This window comes from Heliangelus exortis, chromosome 1 (genome assembly GCF_036169615.1).
Source record: "Heliangelus exortis chromosome 1, bHelExo1.hap1, whole genome shotgun sequence".
NCBI classification, from domain to species: domain Eukaryota; kingdom Metazoa; phylum Chordata; class Aves; order Apodiformes; family Trochilidae; genus Heliangelus; species Heliangelus exortis.
In genome coordinates, this window is record NC_092422.1 from 142,864,950 (window position 1) to 142,882,537 (window position 17,588).

General features: G+C 43.1%; 1 protein-coding gene across 3 annotated transcripts in view; it reads left to right on the forward strand.

The window, feature by feature from the left end:
* The window catches only part of ABTB3 (ankyrin repeat and BTB domain containing 3), a 178,601-nt gene that overhangs the window by 137,182 nt on the left and 23,831 nt on the right, over positions 1 to 17,588 (forward strand). For 2 of the 3 annotated variants that reach the window (XM_071729122.1, XM_071729133.1), the window contains exons 5-11: positions 5,580 to 5,745; positions 9,040 to 9,129; positions 12,339 to 12,440; positions 13,545 to 13,638; positions 13,748 to 13,883; positions 15,638 to 15,858; positions 17,237 to 17,415. In XM_071729122.1, coding sequence (XP_071585223.1) covers positions 5,580 to 5,745; positions 9,040 to 9,129; positions 12,339 to 12,440; positions 13,545 to 13,638; positions 13,748 to 13,883; positions 15,638 to 15,858; positions 17,237 to 17,415 — 988 coding nt within the window. The remainder of the gene's footprint in view (positions 1 to 5,579; positions 5,746 to 9,039; positions 9,130 to 12,338; positions 12,441 to 13,544; positions 13,639 to 13,747; positions 13,884 to 15,637; positions 15,859 to 17,236; positions 17,416 to 17,588) is intronic. The other variant, XM_071729141.1, reaches the window with a different exon arrangement.

The following is a 17,588-nucleotide window of genomic DNA, read 5'->3' on the forward strand; positions in this document are numbered from 1 at the left end:
TGGACTTAATTAATAGGTTATCATTATTTTAATTGAAAAGGGCAGGTGATTGAGACCCAGGCAGACAAAAAAGGTTTTGGTGCTTGACTATCAGGATGGTGATCTGTTCATTTTGGCAGAGGGGAATGTTTGTCCTGCTGCTCCTCACGATCTCTGCTCCATTTCTTTTAAATCAACTACTAGCATGCTTTGCCAACACATTAAGCTTCAAACATGATTAAGATGTTCTTACTCTTTTTCTGTTAACATTTACAGAGCACAGCTTTTTTTTTAAATTGTCCACTACTGACTAAATCAATAATCCCCTCCCAAAGAACAAATAATTAAAAAGCTGTGTAATAAGAGAGCTGCTGTGTCTACCAGTTACGATGGAAACACTTTGCCACTGAATCATCCTTTTTCCCAAATGTATTTGGTCCATGAGTAACTTATTAAAGATTTGCACAGACCCTACCTTAGCCAGTCTGAGTGAAAATTTTACAAAAATCCTTGCCTTTGAGCCATTGTTTTAGAAGTGCTGTGTTACGTTTGCATAATATAAAATTGTGCAATGGAGTTTGGAAAAAGATAAAAATAATTTTGCTGTACTGGTAGGACACATTATAAATAAAGATTACCTTTGACTCTTTTGACTCAAACCTAAAAGTCTGAGTATTTTGGAGTGTGACAGAGTGTCATGGTCACCAGGCAGCATTTGACAGTGACCATTTTCAAATAATTAATGTTACCATGGCAGTGCCCATATAAAGTCACAGTAAAGTTAATTATGTGCAGTGGCAGCACTGTAATGATCTTGAAGATAACTGCTGTAGAAGCAATATCTGTGAGGAATTAAGAGGACTTGGAGAAAATTGCATTGCATTGTAAAGTTAAAAAATTTGATCACAGCTTTGCTACAAATATAAAATCAAGACTATTTCAACTGTTTCTAATTTTCCTTTTAATTATAAGGACAACTGTTCACTTGATTCAGGGTAGGGAGGGACCAGTTAGGGAGTTTACAGGCTGTGTGACTGAACCTCTTAATTAGAGGGGTGGATTTGCTGTCGAGCACAAGGGCTATGATCAGTGTATATTAATAATTCATAGAATCATAGAATGGCTTAGGTTGGAAGGGACCTTTAGAGATCATCTGCTCCAACCTCCCTGCCAAAAGCAGGGATGCCTCTCATCTAGACAAGGTTGCTCCTGGCCTCATCCAACCTGGCCTTGAATGCTTCCAGGGAGGGGGCAGCCACAGCTTCTCTGGGCAACCTCTTCAAGCATCTCACGACCCTCATACTGAAGAACTTCTTTGTAATATTCAGTCTAAACATATTCTCCTTCAATTTAAAACCATTTGTCCCATGTCCTGTCACTGGACACTCTTAGGAAAAGTCCCTTTCCAATCTTCCTCTATGGTTTCCCTTCAGATACTGGATGGCAACTTAAGGTCCTCCCAGAGTCTTGTCTTCTTCAATCTGAATTCAAGCATATTGCCCTTCAGTTCTGGGAGTGGGAGCACATGCAGAGTGGTGGTGGTTTTCAAGGAGCCTGCCCAGCCCCACAGGTGGCTAAATAGGGGAATCCAGAAAGAGCTCAGTCTTCTGAAAGAGGTTGCCACTCTCAAAGGATGCTGGTCAGTCCTTCCTTTGTCAGTGTATCACCTCTGAGGCATCTGAAAGTTCACTGGACACAGCTAGGATCCTGGGTGGTGATGTCCTGTCATCCTGAGAGATGCCAGGGAGAGGAGGAGAAAAACATTTCCCCTCCATGGTCTTCTCCTGCTGTCAACCTTTCCTGCCCCTTTGATGAAAAAGTGCCTTTTCTGCAGGGTGGTGTCTTGGGGAAAGGACAACCCATGTGAGCACTGGCAGCAAGCAGAATCTGGCAACAAACCAAGGTGGCCTTGGAAGGGTCATCCTACTGTCAGGCCAGTGTCAGCTTCCTCTGCACTTGGACCCATCACGAAGACTTGTTAGCAGAAGGGCCATGAACTGACTGCAGCTGAGGAGGTTTCCAGTTCTGTTTGCTCTTACACTGGCTTCCCTTGCTTTGCAGGCACAGTTTCATGACTAAAAAGCAACCCTGTATATTTAGATAACTTAACCATTCCTTGCCAACCTTATTTTTCAAACTTTTTCTCATTCCTTTCCCACATCTTCATAGCTCATCAGGGTATTTATTGCAGTACAAAAGTTAAGAAGTCTAGAGTGAATCAAGCCTGGGTGCCTATTCCTTTCCTCCTTTCTTATCTTGCATCCTTTACTTGTGATTCATGCTGATTCCTGTGATGGAGCAGCATCCTCTTATACAGTGTAATATGGAGCAGAGACCCTCTGCTCCTGTTGGAATCAGCATTATGCAATGGATGGTATGAAAGGGGATGTGGAAGCAAATGCAGTGCTGTGTTGGCTTAGTGTTGTTGTTTTTTGATGGATTTGGGTTGCTGCTTTTGGTTTGTTTGGTTTTTTTGAGGTTTTTTTTTTTTTCAGTTTTCAGTTTGAAATGTGACTGCACAGTCTGTCTGCTTTACTGGCTTCTCAGTTGGCTTTCTCTAATGTTAAAAGTGATGCTGTGTTCTGTTTTGTACTTGTAGTTCCTTATCATTTTGATGTGTCTCCTCATTGCTTTTTATCTGTACATTTTAAATCTCCTTTTCCTTAACTCCTTCATCTCCCTGTTTTTTTGAGACATTCTCTTCTGAAGCATCCCCTTTGCTTTCCATTGTGTCATGCTCTTTTTTATTAAACTCCTCAGTTTGATCACTATCCATTTTATTAGTCAACATATGACAGTGGTGGCACCAGTAATGATCTATGTCAAATTTTGCAATATAGTTTCCTTTGCTATGTCAAATAAATCAGGGCTGTAATTCACTCACGTTGGGTCCTTTTTGGGGGATAAAAAGACAGTGGGCCACTGGTAGTGATGCTAAGTTGTGGTTTCTTTTTTTTTTGTGCCACTTGAACTAGATCCCATTTTGCCTGTGCAGGTGTCCTGGCAACCATGCAGCCTCTGCACTCCTCTTCATCCATGTTATTGTTGCAGTGCTTGTGCAGCTGTGGCATCCCAGGGTACCTGGACCAAGATCCTTATCTGCCCCTAGCTTATTACGGAGTGATAATTTGCCCATAACTAATATGAGCAGTAATTAGCATAACAGCTTTCCTTGGCTGCTATGCAGGTGAACTGATGAGCTTTTAGAGGACCAGAGCCAACTCATGGAGGAGTTACTTCTGGAGAAGTAATTTCTGGAACCATGCCAGAGTCGAGATCTGGGCAGCCCATACAGGATGGGTGACACAGGTCCTTGTTCCTCATTCCTCTCTTGTGTGGGTGTGCAACCCAGGTCAGAATCCATTTTGTTTTGTTTTGTTTTGTTTTGAAGAAGAGATCATCAGCTAGAGCCTCACATACACCGAGCTGGGCTGACGTCAGTGAAGTTCTGTCTGTTTCTGCCAGTGCTGAATTTGACCCATTTTATTCAAAGTTTATGTTACATACCTCAGTACAAATGATGAGGCTCAGTGGCTTAACACAGGCAGTGATTCATAGTGGCAGACACCTCTGCAGTCCTCAGAGGCTGTCTAGATCTTTCCATAGCTGCACTTTGCTGAGGAACCACCTCAGTTTCAGCCCAGAGTCATCTGGAAATGGGCAGCTGCAGCTGGGAGGTCCACACTCTCTCTCTGTTCACCGAACCCCCCAGCACCTAAATTCTGAGCTTGCTTTATCTATGCTGTATCTTAAAGGAGGGCACAGATGATCTGTAGCATCTCATGCTGTGGGGCTAACAAGTACCAAACATAGCTGTAGCTCTTGTGTCAGAAATATGCCATGCAGTGTGAACGTGTTAAGCTGCAATTGCTTCCGTGGATCTCAGTGTCACTGAGCTGAGCCCTGCATATTTGTGCTGGGTTTGTTTCTTCCTTAGGCTTGCTCAGAAACTACTGCAGAAAGCCTGGCCTTGCTATGCATTGCTTTCTTCCTCTTTTGTAGACTTATTAGTGGTCCAGAATCTGTTAATGCTATCACAGTATATTTATTGTGACCCAGTGTTACCTATTATGTGTCTTGCAGCATACTGTTGTGATGAAGTGTCATCTTTGTTTCCCTGAGTGATAATACTCCAGGCTTACCTTGTTTGCATTCTTAGAACATAAACTTTTTAGCAGTTAAACCCCAAACTGGTCATTAGAATGAACATCAACAAAGTATCTGTTGCCTTCCAATCTAGCCGTGGCCCAGCACGGCAGAGAGCAAGCCTCAGCTCTGATGCCTCTTTCAGTACTAAGTCCTGCAGAATCTTTGACCAAAATTTTCCATCTCACTGTCCTTCCTCTATTGAAAAAGGAAGAGATGAAGCTATTAGTACATGCCACTGCTTCTATATAATCAGCATGTTCATTGCATACTGCTGTTGAATATTAAGCAATGCTTCATATTTTATAAAGCTCTGATAAAGCACTTTAAAGATGAAATGTAAATTATAATCATGTGTTGTTTATATTTTTCTTTCGGTTTGCTGCTTTTTTTAACATACGAAATAGAACCAAATATTTGATAGATGACTTCCACTTTTGGTCTGTATTATGGTTTTCATTCATAAGTAGCCCCTCATTTTTTTGACCTAGCATTTTTGGAGAACAAAAGTGATGTTTTCTCCAACAGCCCTTTATCCAAGTTCACACCAAAATCACTGTGGTTTTGGACACCACCTTCCGCCCAAACATTCCTCAGCATGTAAGAAAATCATATCTTTCTTTTCATAAGATCAAACTGAGTTGGATAAACATCAGATCAGAACTGCCTGGCTCTCTCTGGCTTAAATTCACATTCTGGCTTAAATAACTCCTAGCTCTTTCTCCATTTGAAATTGATATCTTGAGCAGTTTACAGTTTGGGGATCTTTTGATTAAGACCTTAAAAGAAGGGCATCTCATCTGTTAAGCACAGCCAGAAGGGATTTGTCATTTTTTGCCATAATTACTTGGCAAGATTACCTTCTCCAGGTAATGTATATCTGTAGGTCATTTCCAGCCTCAGCCAGTCTGTGATTCTGTAACATTCACTTTCTGCTCCAAAGAAGGATATTACTGGGGCTGAGCTGGTAAGATCATTGAAGGCATCTGGAGTGGTATTATTTTTCTTGCATTGTTAGTGATTGTACATCCTTTTAATGTAAGTTCAAAGTTTACTGAAGCCACTGAAACCTTTCAGAGAGCAAGGGGACTGGATCACCTTACCATGCAGAGATACAACTTGGGTTGAGAATGTGCTGTGCATTGCTTGAGCAAGGAAACAAAATCAAAGGAAAGCTATGGTTTTTTGCTTTTTTTTTTTGTTGTTTTTTGGGGGGTTTTTTTTGTTTTTTTGTAAAATGCTTAACTCGTCCCATGAAAGGTAGACCAAGGGCAATCTTTTATTATTAGCTTGCATTAACATTTCCCATTCAGCACTTCCCTTGAACCATTACAGGTCAAAGGAGGATGGGTACGTGCACGGCCTTCAAAAAATGGGGCAAAATATTATTTTCCTAGGGACAGGGAGGTCTGTCCTGATTGTCCTCTGAGGGAGTTTATTTCTCACATCCATAGAATCGACGACTGCTTTTGTGCATCTCGGAAACTGGATGCAGTTGCCACTGAAGCAAAGTTCAAGCAGGACCTGGGGTTCCGGATGCTCAACTGTGGCCGAACGGATCTGGTTAAACAAGCCATATCCTTGCTGGGGCCGGATGGGATCAACAGCATGAGTGAACAGGTAATGAGATAGAAATGTAATGAAGCAACTGTGAAATGCGAGAATTATGCCTGTTTATCACAAAACATGAGCCTCAGTTTGGAACTAGAAATAGGTGGAACATTGGTGCTTCTGTTGCATTATATTGCCTTGAGTTAAAGCACCACCAGGTGAATATCCATGCTAAGTTTGGTCTTTTCGAGTTGTATTGATTTGTTGGCACTGAGGTAACTCAGCACAAGGATAAATGTGTCCCCTTCAGTCTTCTTAACAGTGAACTGAGTCAGCTGAAGCTGGAAGGAGATTCCAAGAGAGCTTAGCATTGATCTGAATACTTAAAACTGCTTCAGTGCCATGAAGAGTGGTGTGGGGCAGGGCTTTGTGAGGTGAACATCCTTTCACTGAACATTCTTCTGAGGTTTTCAATGCATGTCATGTATGCTACCAAACCTCAACAGGAAATGGTTCATCAGTGAGTTCAGTTAGAACTGACCTTCCAGTTGTAAAAGTCTTTCTGCAACATTACCACTCCATTAGTCATTGTGGCCAACATCCAACAATTGAGGAGCCTGAGTTTCCCTGGAGTTACATCTTCAGGAGGCTGGTGGTTATATCTGGGGATAAAACTTCCTCTCTGCCTACTGACACCAGTCTGTAGGACTGTGATGCTCACCAAGGTGGTTCCCCCTTCCCAGAGGGAAATGATGGCCATGGGTATTACTGTTTCCCTTTGAAACAGTCTCCTGAATTTTCTGGTGCCCCTGATGAAAGTGTCACTGCATGTTCCCAGAACTGTGACATCCCCATTGCCAGGAAGCAGGTGGCTGCTGTCCCTGGAGCAGCATTTGGGACAGAAACTGGGTTGTAAGTGGGTTTAGATCCTCTGAGATGAAAGCTGCTCTAGGAATGAGAATTATGTTGCTGTTCAGTAGGTTCAGTCTGAGTCAATATTGAGAAGAGCTTCAGAAGAGAGCAGTCCACCTCCCCCAAAAAATTGTATTGGAGAGCTCATTCCGAGATTCATACATGATACTTTAAAAATTATCATTATTACTGTTTTAAGTTAGTCTGAACCTGGAAACTTTTCACAGCATATTTCTTCTGTCCTCCAGGCAGAAACCTGGGAATATTCTGGCTTGATTTCATCAAAGTACCTAATCATATGCCTAACTCTGAACACATCCCTATTCGAGTGAAAATTAAATGTGTGCTTAAATGCTTCGCTGAAATAAAACATCCCACATCTTGCAGGACAGAGCCTTAAGTGATACAAGGCTAAAGGAGAGATGTTTTTTATTTTGCCAAAAGCTGAATGCCCTTTGTGTTGATTGTACACGTTGTTACCATGTTCCTCTATGTGTGTCATACACTAATAATGGGTTTATTAAAAATCCATTCCTCCCACAAGCAAAGAGAGGGGCTGAATGATGCTGCATTCAGCAGGCTGGGGCATCAAGAGAGGTTAAAGCTGCCGGGCAAGGGGAGGTTAGAAACCTCCTTAAAGCCCTGCTACTGCAGCATGACATTCTGGTCCTCTTTTAGTCAGTGATAAGTTCTTCGGCTTCAGCAGGGCCAAAATGTGGTCCCAGGCAGACCCTTTGCTCCAGGCATTGCTGTGGGGTTCTTTGCTGTAGCTACCCACGTGCTGTGTTTTGCAGTGGGAAACCCTAGGGCAGGACTTTCCAAGTCTTTTATTCAGATCTTATTAGTTCCCTTCTGAAAAACGTTTGATTTAATTATTGAATGATGCCACCTACAGAAATTGAAATAATTCAAGGAACGTGTATTTAATTTTAAGCTGCCATCCTATACACATGTTTCAAGGCCCAAACACATTTTTTTGTAATTCTCATGGTTCTGTTTGTTCCTGTAGTGTTTATTGGCTGCCAAAGGAAATGGACTGTAGCTGAAGTAGTTTCAAATTCTCTTTGCAAGTAACTTCAAGTCACCCAAGAACTCTTCTTGTCTGGGATAAACTTGCTTTGTCTTACTAACGGCATGATGCCCAAAATGCCTATTCCCTTACTCTGTGTCTCCATAAGAACACTGTAGGTTTGATCCCATTAAAATTCTCAGTGTGTTTCAAGGGGGCTTCAGGTATCTTACTGCAACAAACCTTTATATTTTAAATTTATATTTTCTCTACAAGAAGCCCTTTCAAGAAGCACTCGTTACCTTTAAGCTCCGCATGCAAACAGGAAAAATGAGGGAGTTCAGCAAAAAAATACTGGTGCTGGGCTCTTGCTAGGAAGAGCAGTGTCATGGCTGTGTCTGGCCATGCTGGGCACTTCCAGTTTCTCTGAAAATAATTTCACTTTGTGGCAGCGCTCAGCAAACTGGCTGTTAATCAGCAAACTGGCTGTCATCTGACAGCAAATATACCAGGGGACCTCGAGGTAGGCTACAAACATGGATCAGAGGTAGATGCATGCTGCAGTAGGTTTACTGCAAAACAACTTGTGGCTGTTGATCAATACCCCCTACTGTAGTTAATAAGGAGCTTTTTCTGTTGTAATTTACTGAAGATTTAATGATTTTTTCATGGTTTCATCTGAACTCATTACCCACAGTCACAGTAATACTTATCTTCAGGGAAATGGTGATCAGCCACAGTAGGTATTTCAGATTAATATGAATTGCATTGTGGTAGTTCTGTAATGAACTTAATCTACTTTTCTTCCAAACAGGGCCATGTTTTCCTAGACCCAGCAACTTGTACCAATGCTGTCTGACATTTCATTTAAAATTAAGTCCTTGTTTGCCGGGGAGTACTATATAAAGCCTTAACACGTCCAGCCCATCACAGTATTCACGTTGAGAAAGATGTGCCCACCAATTCTAAACTACCATAGGAGGAGTTTGGGATGTTTGTTAAGACTCTTGCAGAAATGAAAAAGTTAGATTTTTTGAAACTGCAGTAATGGAAAACTAAAGAGAATTATTGTCTTTTTAAAATGCCAGTGAAAATATGGTTGCTTTCATAAAAACATTTCTGTACGGGGGCCCAAGGCAAAGATGCTCTGTTTAGTATATGAAGATGGAGGTGAGGCTGACAAGCCTAGTTTCACTCATCATGCTGAGGACAATATGAAAAAAAAAATTCAAAACAAATGGTAACAAAAATGGAGATTCTACAAAAATAGTTGGCTCTTGCTAGTCTTAGGGGCATGTCTGTTACAGAGATAATGGCTTTTATTAAATACATACTGTTAGTCTTGATGATATATGCTTTAGTAATGGTTTTTTAAAAAATCAAAGATAGTTCTGTGTTAAATTTGTCAATTCCTTTGTTTTTTAACTCCAAAAAATGACTAGGGCATGACTCCACTGATGTATGCTTGTGTCAGGGGTGATGAGGCTATGGTGCAGATGCTACTAGATGCTGGAGCAGATCTGAATGCTGAGGTGAGGACTTTTTGTTGGTTGTATCTTTGTTCTGTTAATTGTTTACATCTTAACCTACCCCCTGAAACCGCAGTGGAGGGAAAATGCCAAGAATTTAAAAGAAAATAAATTTGTCTTATTCTGGACAGCACCACTTGCAATCAATAGTGAAATCAAACTGCATTAGGTTACCACTGGGATTCACTGCACTGGGGTCAGGTCATGGGACTTACCTCACAGGTAATACTGATTTAGTTGTGTTTGCACACTGCAAGTGAATACAGGCATTAGCACTAGCAGGGAGCACGGCTCTAATGGTATTGCAAGGACTCCCTGAATCTTGGCTGAGTTAAAATTAAGAGGGTAAAAGAAATTTCTGTCTGATAACTTTCCAAATTGGCTTGAGCCTTTCTATGCATTGGGGTGTTCCAGCTAAGCATCCCCAGAACACAAATGCAATGGAAGTTCCACTGTTTTGTTTTACAAAGTGCCTTGGGCTAAAAACTTGCATGAGGAGCTTGAAGCTTCCAGAATATAAACATCTCTTTGAAAGCACATCACAAATTCACACAATCTGTCCACCAAGCAGATTGTGATCTGACTCTGAGCAATACAGGTATGTACATTTTTTAAAGAGGCATTTGAAGATCTGTGAAAGAATTATTTGTTCATTATTCCAGTTTCAATTTGTTGAGGTCATGAGTAAATTAAGCTGTCTGCTTCACTTATCTGTGTTCCATCTGTTCTGTTTGGACTTGAGCGAGCTGATAAATTGTAGTCACTACTTTCAGCCAGACATTTTGCACTTCTAAAAAATCTAATTTAAAAGTAGAAATGGATGTCACCTGTAATGACTGATAGTCATTACTATCTGATTGCTGTTCCATGGCTCAGGTGAAATCAGCTGATGATTTCAGTTCCACTCTCACCTCTTCCCTTTCCAAATTCAAGCAAACCACCCTGAAGACCTGTCAGTAATTGAATATTCCAACCCATGTTAACACTCTCAATAGACAGACCTAAGACTGGATGAGCCTGGAGACTGATCTTCCCTTTAACCCTGTCTGTGTCTCAGAGGTGACTTGGCATTATTTGGTTCCTAGAACTAGTTTTCATTAGGAGCAGTTCTCCCAGTTGCTCCAGTAATCTTCCAGACTTGAACTACATCCAAATTTAAGCAGTTTTGTCTATCTGAAACTGCTGACATCTGAGAGAACAGCTCCACTGAGGAATGTGAACCTCCCTGATTCATTTATGTAGAGTGTTTGCTCTAAAATAAAATGAAAACACTTTGGGACAAGAACTGTGAGTAATTATAGTGTGCAATTATGAGATGATTTGTGCATAACACAACCAACTGTGCAAATTGGGCAATTACAGGAAAAAAAAAAAAAAAGGCAAATCAACCATGAACAAAAATAAATACTCTGTCAGGTGCCTGCATCATTTTCTCTCTTTCACTTTGTGAATCAGCTATATATATAAGTTTCCAAAAGTAGCCTCAAATGCTGGGTGCCTCCCTTTTTGATTGCCCATCTTTAGCAAAAATGGACTCATTTCCAGATGTGCTGAGAAGTTCCAATTTGCTCTGGAGTTAATGGCACCCGTAGCTGCTCAGTAAAACTCGGCTGAGGTCTTAAAAGCCCAGTCAACCACAGGTCTTTTGCAAATACTGTTTCAACTGGAAAGAACTCTAACCCAAAAAAAAAAGGAGCAAAGGAGTTAAAATGACTTTGTTTTCTTTGATGCTTGCCATAGGCTGCCCCAAACAGTGGTGAGAATCCATTGCTTGAGGAGGAGCTGGGTATGTTCACTGAACCGTGACCCTGCCCATCCTCACCCTTCACTGCTCTTGCTCCCCAGCATTAAACCCCAGGACCTGAGCTGCTTGAGCCTGTTCCCTCTGAGCAAACCCAGACCCAAAGAAGCCTTGTGCCTGTGCTCAGACACCACTACACTCCTACTATTGCATTTTAGGCCTGCTCTTCGGCAAATCTGGGTGATAACACCCAGATGCTGGCTCAGATCCACTCTTCTGGCAAGCTGCAGGATCTGCATGGGCTCTTCAGGTTTTGCCCTAATTCCTGTCCTTGGGACTGAGGGCCTGGCCATGTGCTTCTATCAAAATGCCGAATGTGGCACTTTTGTAAATGCGAGCTGCTAATGCATTTAATAACTGGCCCTCCCCCGCTACATGGATAAAAGTACTTCAGACAAGGTAGAGAAAGCATAGCTGACTGATGAGACAGAGAGATGGTGCATTTTTTACTCTGATTTTAGTCCTTCTCTGAAGATAAATAATAAGATTTTAAATTTTAGTGTCACACTCCATTTGAGTGTGCAGTCTCGGATTGCAAACATTCATTAGATTTTACCATCTCTGCGAAGCTCATCAATATTAATACCCCCATCTTTGAGACAGGGAAACTGAAGAAAAGAGTGGTTATTAATCTTCTCCAATGTCTACATTAGAGGCACCAGGCACTGAGGCATAGAAAATGGAAGGAGAAATGTGAAAAATACCATTTTGTTTTCTAAGGATATAGTTATCATCTCTTTTAACTGTCACCATGCTGCTCTTTTAACTTGACTCAGGCAGGAGACAGCAGTAAAAAGGAGTTTTCTTAAAACATCTCTGAAATGCTGCTCTGCCCCATCACTTCTCAGCTGACTTTTTTCCTCCTGTGGGAGAGGAGGAATCTGGAAGCACATCTGTGAACTCTAGCATAGGGCTTGTGATGTGTCTTTCATAATGGCAGTGACAAAAGTCATACTGATTTATGTAGAAATAATTCCTTTTGGGCTTGGAGCAATCCCAAGACCCAGGGTGGTTGATACACAATCTGGAGAAGTCAGTGGAAGTGGTCCTTAGCTGTATAAGCAACCTGATCCCTCCCTGCTTCCCCAGTGTGTGCTGCTGTTACCAGCTGTGGATGTTTTGACCTTGTGCAAAAGTATCTGGTGGCCAGTGGTTTAGATGGAGCTACAATAGTTGGTAAAAAGACTTGATTTGGTATGAACTCTATTCAAGCTGTCAAATCAGCATGAACAGCTTTAATATTGAGAAAATTTTTGCAGGAAAAAAAAAATGAAGCCAATCATTTTATAAAGCACCTTTCCCAGGTTTTCTATTTCACTTACTCCCTCACATGCCTGGCTTTCAGGCAGGTTGAATTTTATTACGTATAGTATAGCTCTTTAAAAAAAAAATAACTTTAATTTGTTTGTAGGTTGTCAGTACTGCTCATAAATACCCATCCGTCCACCCTGAGACCCGCCATTGGACAGCTCTGACATTTGCTGTGTTGCATGGACATATTCCTGTAGTTCAGGTATTATTGTATTTCCCTACCTGCATCTCATTCTTTTGTTTCTCCTCTTCAGTTCTAACTACATCCGCCTCAAACCAGTTTTGTCATACTCATATTGGTTACTTCTGCTTCTTCGAGTGTACTGATATATATATATATATATAATAGACCTATTATATAATGGATATGGTATTCAAACTTTAACCAATATGAGGTTTAAAAAGGACAAATTTAAAGCAAAGTTGCACCAAAGAAAGTCTGACAACTCCTTGTGCTCCTTCCTGACCACTTGTTCTATATGTTTGTTTACTCATTCATGACACTTTCTTACACTATACTATTCTAGCAAACACAAAACCACTGCCTGGGTTGAGGAGAAGCCCTTGTGCTGCTCCAAAGGGGAAGAAGCACCCCCTCTCCTCACCCCAGTGAGGTGTTGCATGGGGTATGCTGGTTCTGTGCTTTGGCATCTTGAAAGTCAAGAAGGTTTATTCTTCAAAACAGCTGTGTCTATGGCACACTTAATGAAGTGCCAAAAATGTAAAGGCCTCAAGACAGAAATGGTCAAGAGGGAGGTGGAGCAGAGGCTCCATCCCACTCTGCTTGGCCACTTTTGTTTTCAGCATTGTTGATATTTACATGGAAGTGTCCCTGATGGAGATCACAGATTTTTAATTCGTTGGTTCCTAAATGTGGCTTTTCTTCTGGCCATGTCTTTATATAAAAGATGGAGGCAACCAAAATCTGATCCCTTTTAGGAAGGTGCTGGTCTTCCAGAAGACTGTGAAGGAGGGATGCTTGCTGGGCTAATTTTTGGTACCTCCATCTTCAGTGCATTACTTTCTAACGCTGACTTTACCCCATTTCCCATTCAAAAACACCGAGTTACACTTTTTTGGCTCTGAAGTTGGACACCAGTGCTCCTGGTGTCTGGCAGTGTAAAATGAGCGAAAAAAGGAATCAATTTGCCACTATGAAAAGATGGGCAAAATTTGCATGTCACTTGTCTCCATTGTATCTGGTTTTCAGATAAAAGGCAGCATTAGGCTCTCATTTGTCACTGCTCATGAACTCTGAAAACTGTGATACCCCCAGTTGCTCTAAGTAGTGAAATTTTCTTCCTAGCTGTTGCTGGATGCTGGAGCAAAGGTAGAAGGTTCCTTGGAGCATGGAGAGGAAAATTACTCTGAAACTCCTTTACAGTTAGCAGCAGCTGCTGGTAAGGACTTTCCCCTCCCACTGTAATAAATTCTTCATTTAGGATCTGTGGTCCAGGTGAGCAAATACTGCATTTTAAAAGAAGTAAAAATGTATCTCTTGACTTACAGGAAATTTTGAGCTGGTCAGTTTGCTTTTGGAGCGCGGAGCTGATCCCATGATAGGAACAATGTACAGGAATGGCATTTCCATGACTCCACAAGGTGACATGAACTCTTTCAGTCAGGCTGCTGCACATGGACACAGGTAGAGTGGTAACAAGTCTAGTGGCATCCTTCAAGTGCTTATTTTTTGCCTGGGCATCCAGTTTGGCCAGATGGGTGAAAGTTCTGCATGAACGATTGAACATGCCACCAACTGAGCAGAGAATTAAGGGGTTTTGCTAGCATGTGAATTTAACCAGTTGGTGGTACAAGCTGCTTTTTGATAGCTGATAGAAAAAAAAAACCAATGAAGGGGACTCCTTGTGGTATGTTGCAATGCTGTGTTTGTTAAATGGCAGCTGATGTGATAGCAGAAAGGAATGCCAGAAACATTCCTTCTGAATTTCTTGTTCACGTCTTTCTCAGGTTTGGGGTGGATTTTGTCTGTACTGCTGCAACCTTGTCATTGAACAGAGTTTCTGCATCTGTGTTTATAGTAAAGTCCTGTGTGTCTTAATGCTGGATGTATGCTGCAAATTAAAAAAAAAAAAAAAAAAAAAAAAAAAAAAAAAGTAAAAAAATGGGAAATGAGCACCTGGCATGCATGATCTTGCAACACTCAAGAGATGACTGCAGTGTCTAATTCCATTGATTTAGTACTATGATCTTCACGTTCCTACTTTTCTGATTGTAGCCATCCAGAGGAACATAGATACAGGTTAGAGACAGTACCTACCATCTGTTTGCTTAGAGACAAGCTGCCAGTCCAACAACATGCTGATGGCATGTCAGGGCGGGTTCGCACAGCGCTGCCCACCTGCAGCCTGCAAGGGATCCCTGGGATGAAGAGGAGAGTTTTGGGTTTTGGAGCCTCACGTTCACTGCCCTGGCCTTGCTGCCAGGTGGTGTGAGTGGGAGCTGTGTGTCTGAGAGGACTTGGGGCTTAAGCAAACCACCCTGCAGACCTCTCAGTAACTGAATGCTCCAACCCGTGTTGGAGCTTGGCTGCTGACTGTGTGTATCGCAGGCCCTGGCTCTGATGTTCCTACCTGCACACTGCTCGTGCACGCTTCTGCCTCCTTCCCTCTCTGCCCCAGCTTTTTTTTGGGGGACACACTATGCCCTGCTGCCACTCCACGCTGGGGAATAAGCAGGTGTAGGGAGGACTTCAGAGTACAAGGGAGGTGGGCTGGGAGCCGGCCTGGTTTCTCTTGTCACAGCTGCAGAAACCAAGAGCTGCTCCAGATTGATGAGGTTATGCTGGTGTGAACCTGAGGCTACCACGTCTCTCTGAGTTTGGGCTTTGCTGTTTGATGGCCCAGCTGGATCAGTGGCTTTGCAGGGTAGCCCCAGATGTGCTTGAACCTGCCCTGACTGGCCTCATTGAATGTCTTAGCTGCTCCAGCTTTCCCGGACTGCTTTGAGTGTTAATTTGAGTGGTGATGCTTTCAGTAGCTCCAGGCAGCTCCCTTCTCTCCGTGGTGCAAGTCCTGAGAGCTTGCCCAGAGGCGCCTCAGCCTTCCCTGATTATGGGGAAAACTCTCGGGTTGCGTTTAGCTCATGGGTCTCTTGTTCCCATGAGATGCCATCATGTCTGTGGCATCTGTACAGTTCCTATCACGACAGCAGCATCTTGAAGACATGGCCCAGGCAGTGCAGGTGGGCTAGCAGGAGCGGGGACCGCCTCAGGTCTGCTCTCAGCTGGTCCTGCCATTAATTGGGAATGGTTTCCTGGATAGGTTGTCCTAACTTGCCGTGTCACAGCAAGCATCCTGGGCACAAGGGAAGCCCAGCTGCTGGTTCTGCTCGCCCACCCCTCTTTTCCCCTCCCTCTCACTGCCATGCTGTGGTTGACAGGAACGTCTTCCGTAAGCTGCTTGCTCAGCCAGAGAAGGAGAAGAGTGATATTCTGTCCCTGGAGGAGATCCTGGCGGAGGGGACGGATTTGCCAGACTCGGCGGCGGCCCCGCTCTGCGCCAGCCGCAACAGCAAGGCCAAGCTGAAAGCCCTGAAGGAGGCCATGTACCACAGTGCTGAGCACGGCTACGTGGATGTCACCATTGACATACGGAGCATAGGTCAGTCCTGTCCCTCTCTCTTCTCTTCCTGGGGAGGGACAGCTGTAAAAAAAATGTGTCTCTTTTGACAGGCTGTTGTTTCAACAGGGAAAAAAAAAATTTTTAAAAAAATTTCTGACTTCCTCAAACTCAGTGGCGGGTTCTCAACCCATTTTGGCTCCACAGCATTAGGGTCCACTGACACTTTTCTGCAGGATGGTGTGGTTTCCACCAGCAGCCATCTTCACTGATGCTTGACAGAGCATTAGCTAAGGCTCTGGGGCAGTGCGTGCCTCCTGCAGGCCACCTCCACTAGCTCGTCTTTTGCACTCTGCCATAAAGCACTCCGCCATTAAAAATAATCTATATTCTGGGGTTTGTGAACCTCAGAGAGCAGAAGTGGCTTCTCATTGTGCTAATTTGTGCCAGCCCAAGGGCTTGGACATCATGCCAACCTGCTGGGAGATTGCTTCTGCCCATGGGGAGGGTGGCTGGGAATCAGACTGGGCAGTGTGTTTACCACCCCCATGAATCTGTGCTCAGAGACAGACCTGGGTGCCCAGCATGCCTCTGCCTGCTGCTCCCCTACAGCCCTGAAGGCATCCAGCATGGGTTGGGGTACGCAGTGGTTTTGAGCTCTGTGTGTGGGCTCAGCAGGCAGATGGAGGGAGAAGAGAGCAATGGGGCTGCTCTCCAGGCACTGGACATTTGCTGAAGGGGAAGGAAAAGCCTTCTCGTAGCCAAACACCAGGCTTGTGTTTCCTCCCACTCTGTTCTGCAAAAGCAGAAACTAGGTCATCCCCAGCCTAATGCCTGCAGAGGTACATTAGCTCTGTGTGCTTTTTTGCTCCATGGATGGGGAGCAGTTCCCTTTAAGTTCCTGGAGAGTGGTTCAGCCACAACAAACTACTTGGAAAGGCTGATCTACTTAGCTTGCCCAGTGCTGTTTAGGGAAAACTGTAGTGATCAGGAGACAACATGGGGTAGCACTTAAAGAAAGTTTTAATCTGAAGACCAGCGGTTTGAATCCAGGTGGGAAATGACCAAAATGATTTTTTTTTACCATTTAATGGCTCTCCAGGGCCACATTCAAACAAATGAGTTAGTGTAAATCTAGTCTCCAAAAGGCTTTTGCATCGCAGAGCACCACAGCAATTACCACAAATTGGCAGTCTCAGCAGACAAGCTGAGGGCTAGATGAGCAGAGAGACCACAGTCTTCTCTTAGGCACTTGGAGGAGAGCCTCTGGGCACTAGGTCCTTCTCAAGTGGGGATAAATAGAAATTTGATTTCTAGGCTTATTTGGCAGCTTTTGCTTAAAATCTTATGAAGATTAACATAACTAAGGGTTACACATCCTTCTCTGAAGCTGGGAATGAGTTCTGTCCTCCATCCGTAGGTGTTCCCTGGACGCTGCACACGTGGTTGGAGTCCTTGCGCACGTCCTTCCAGCAGCACCGACGACCCCTGATCCAGTGCTTGCTGAAGGAATTCAAATCCATTCAGGAAGAAGAGTACACAGAGGAGCTCATCACACAAGGGTTGCCTCTGATGTTTGAGATACTGAAAGCCAGCAAGGTAGGAGAAATCATTCGTTTTATGGGCATCAGCCTCATTCCCGTTCTATAAAATACAAAGCTTGCAATGTTGTTTTTCCACAGCTTTTCCCAAACCTTTTTGGGACTGTATAGGATTATTATTATTTGTATGATCTGCCTCTGGTGTTTTTTCACTGTAGAAGCATGAGTTAA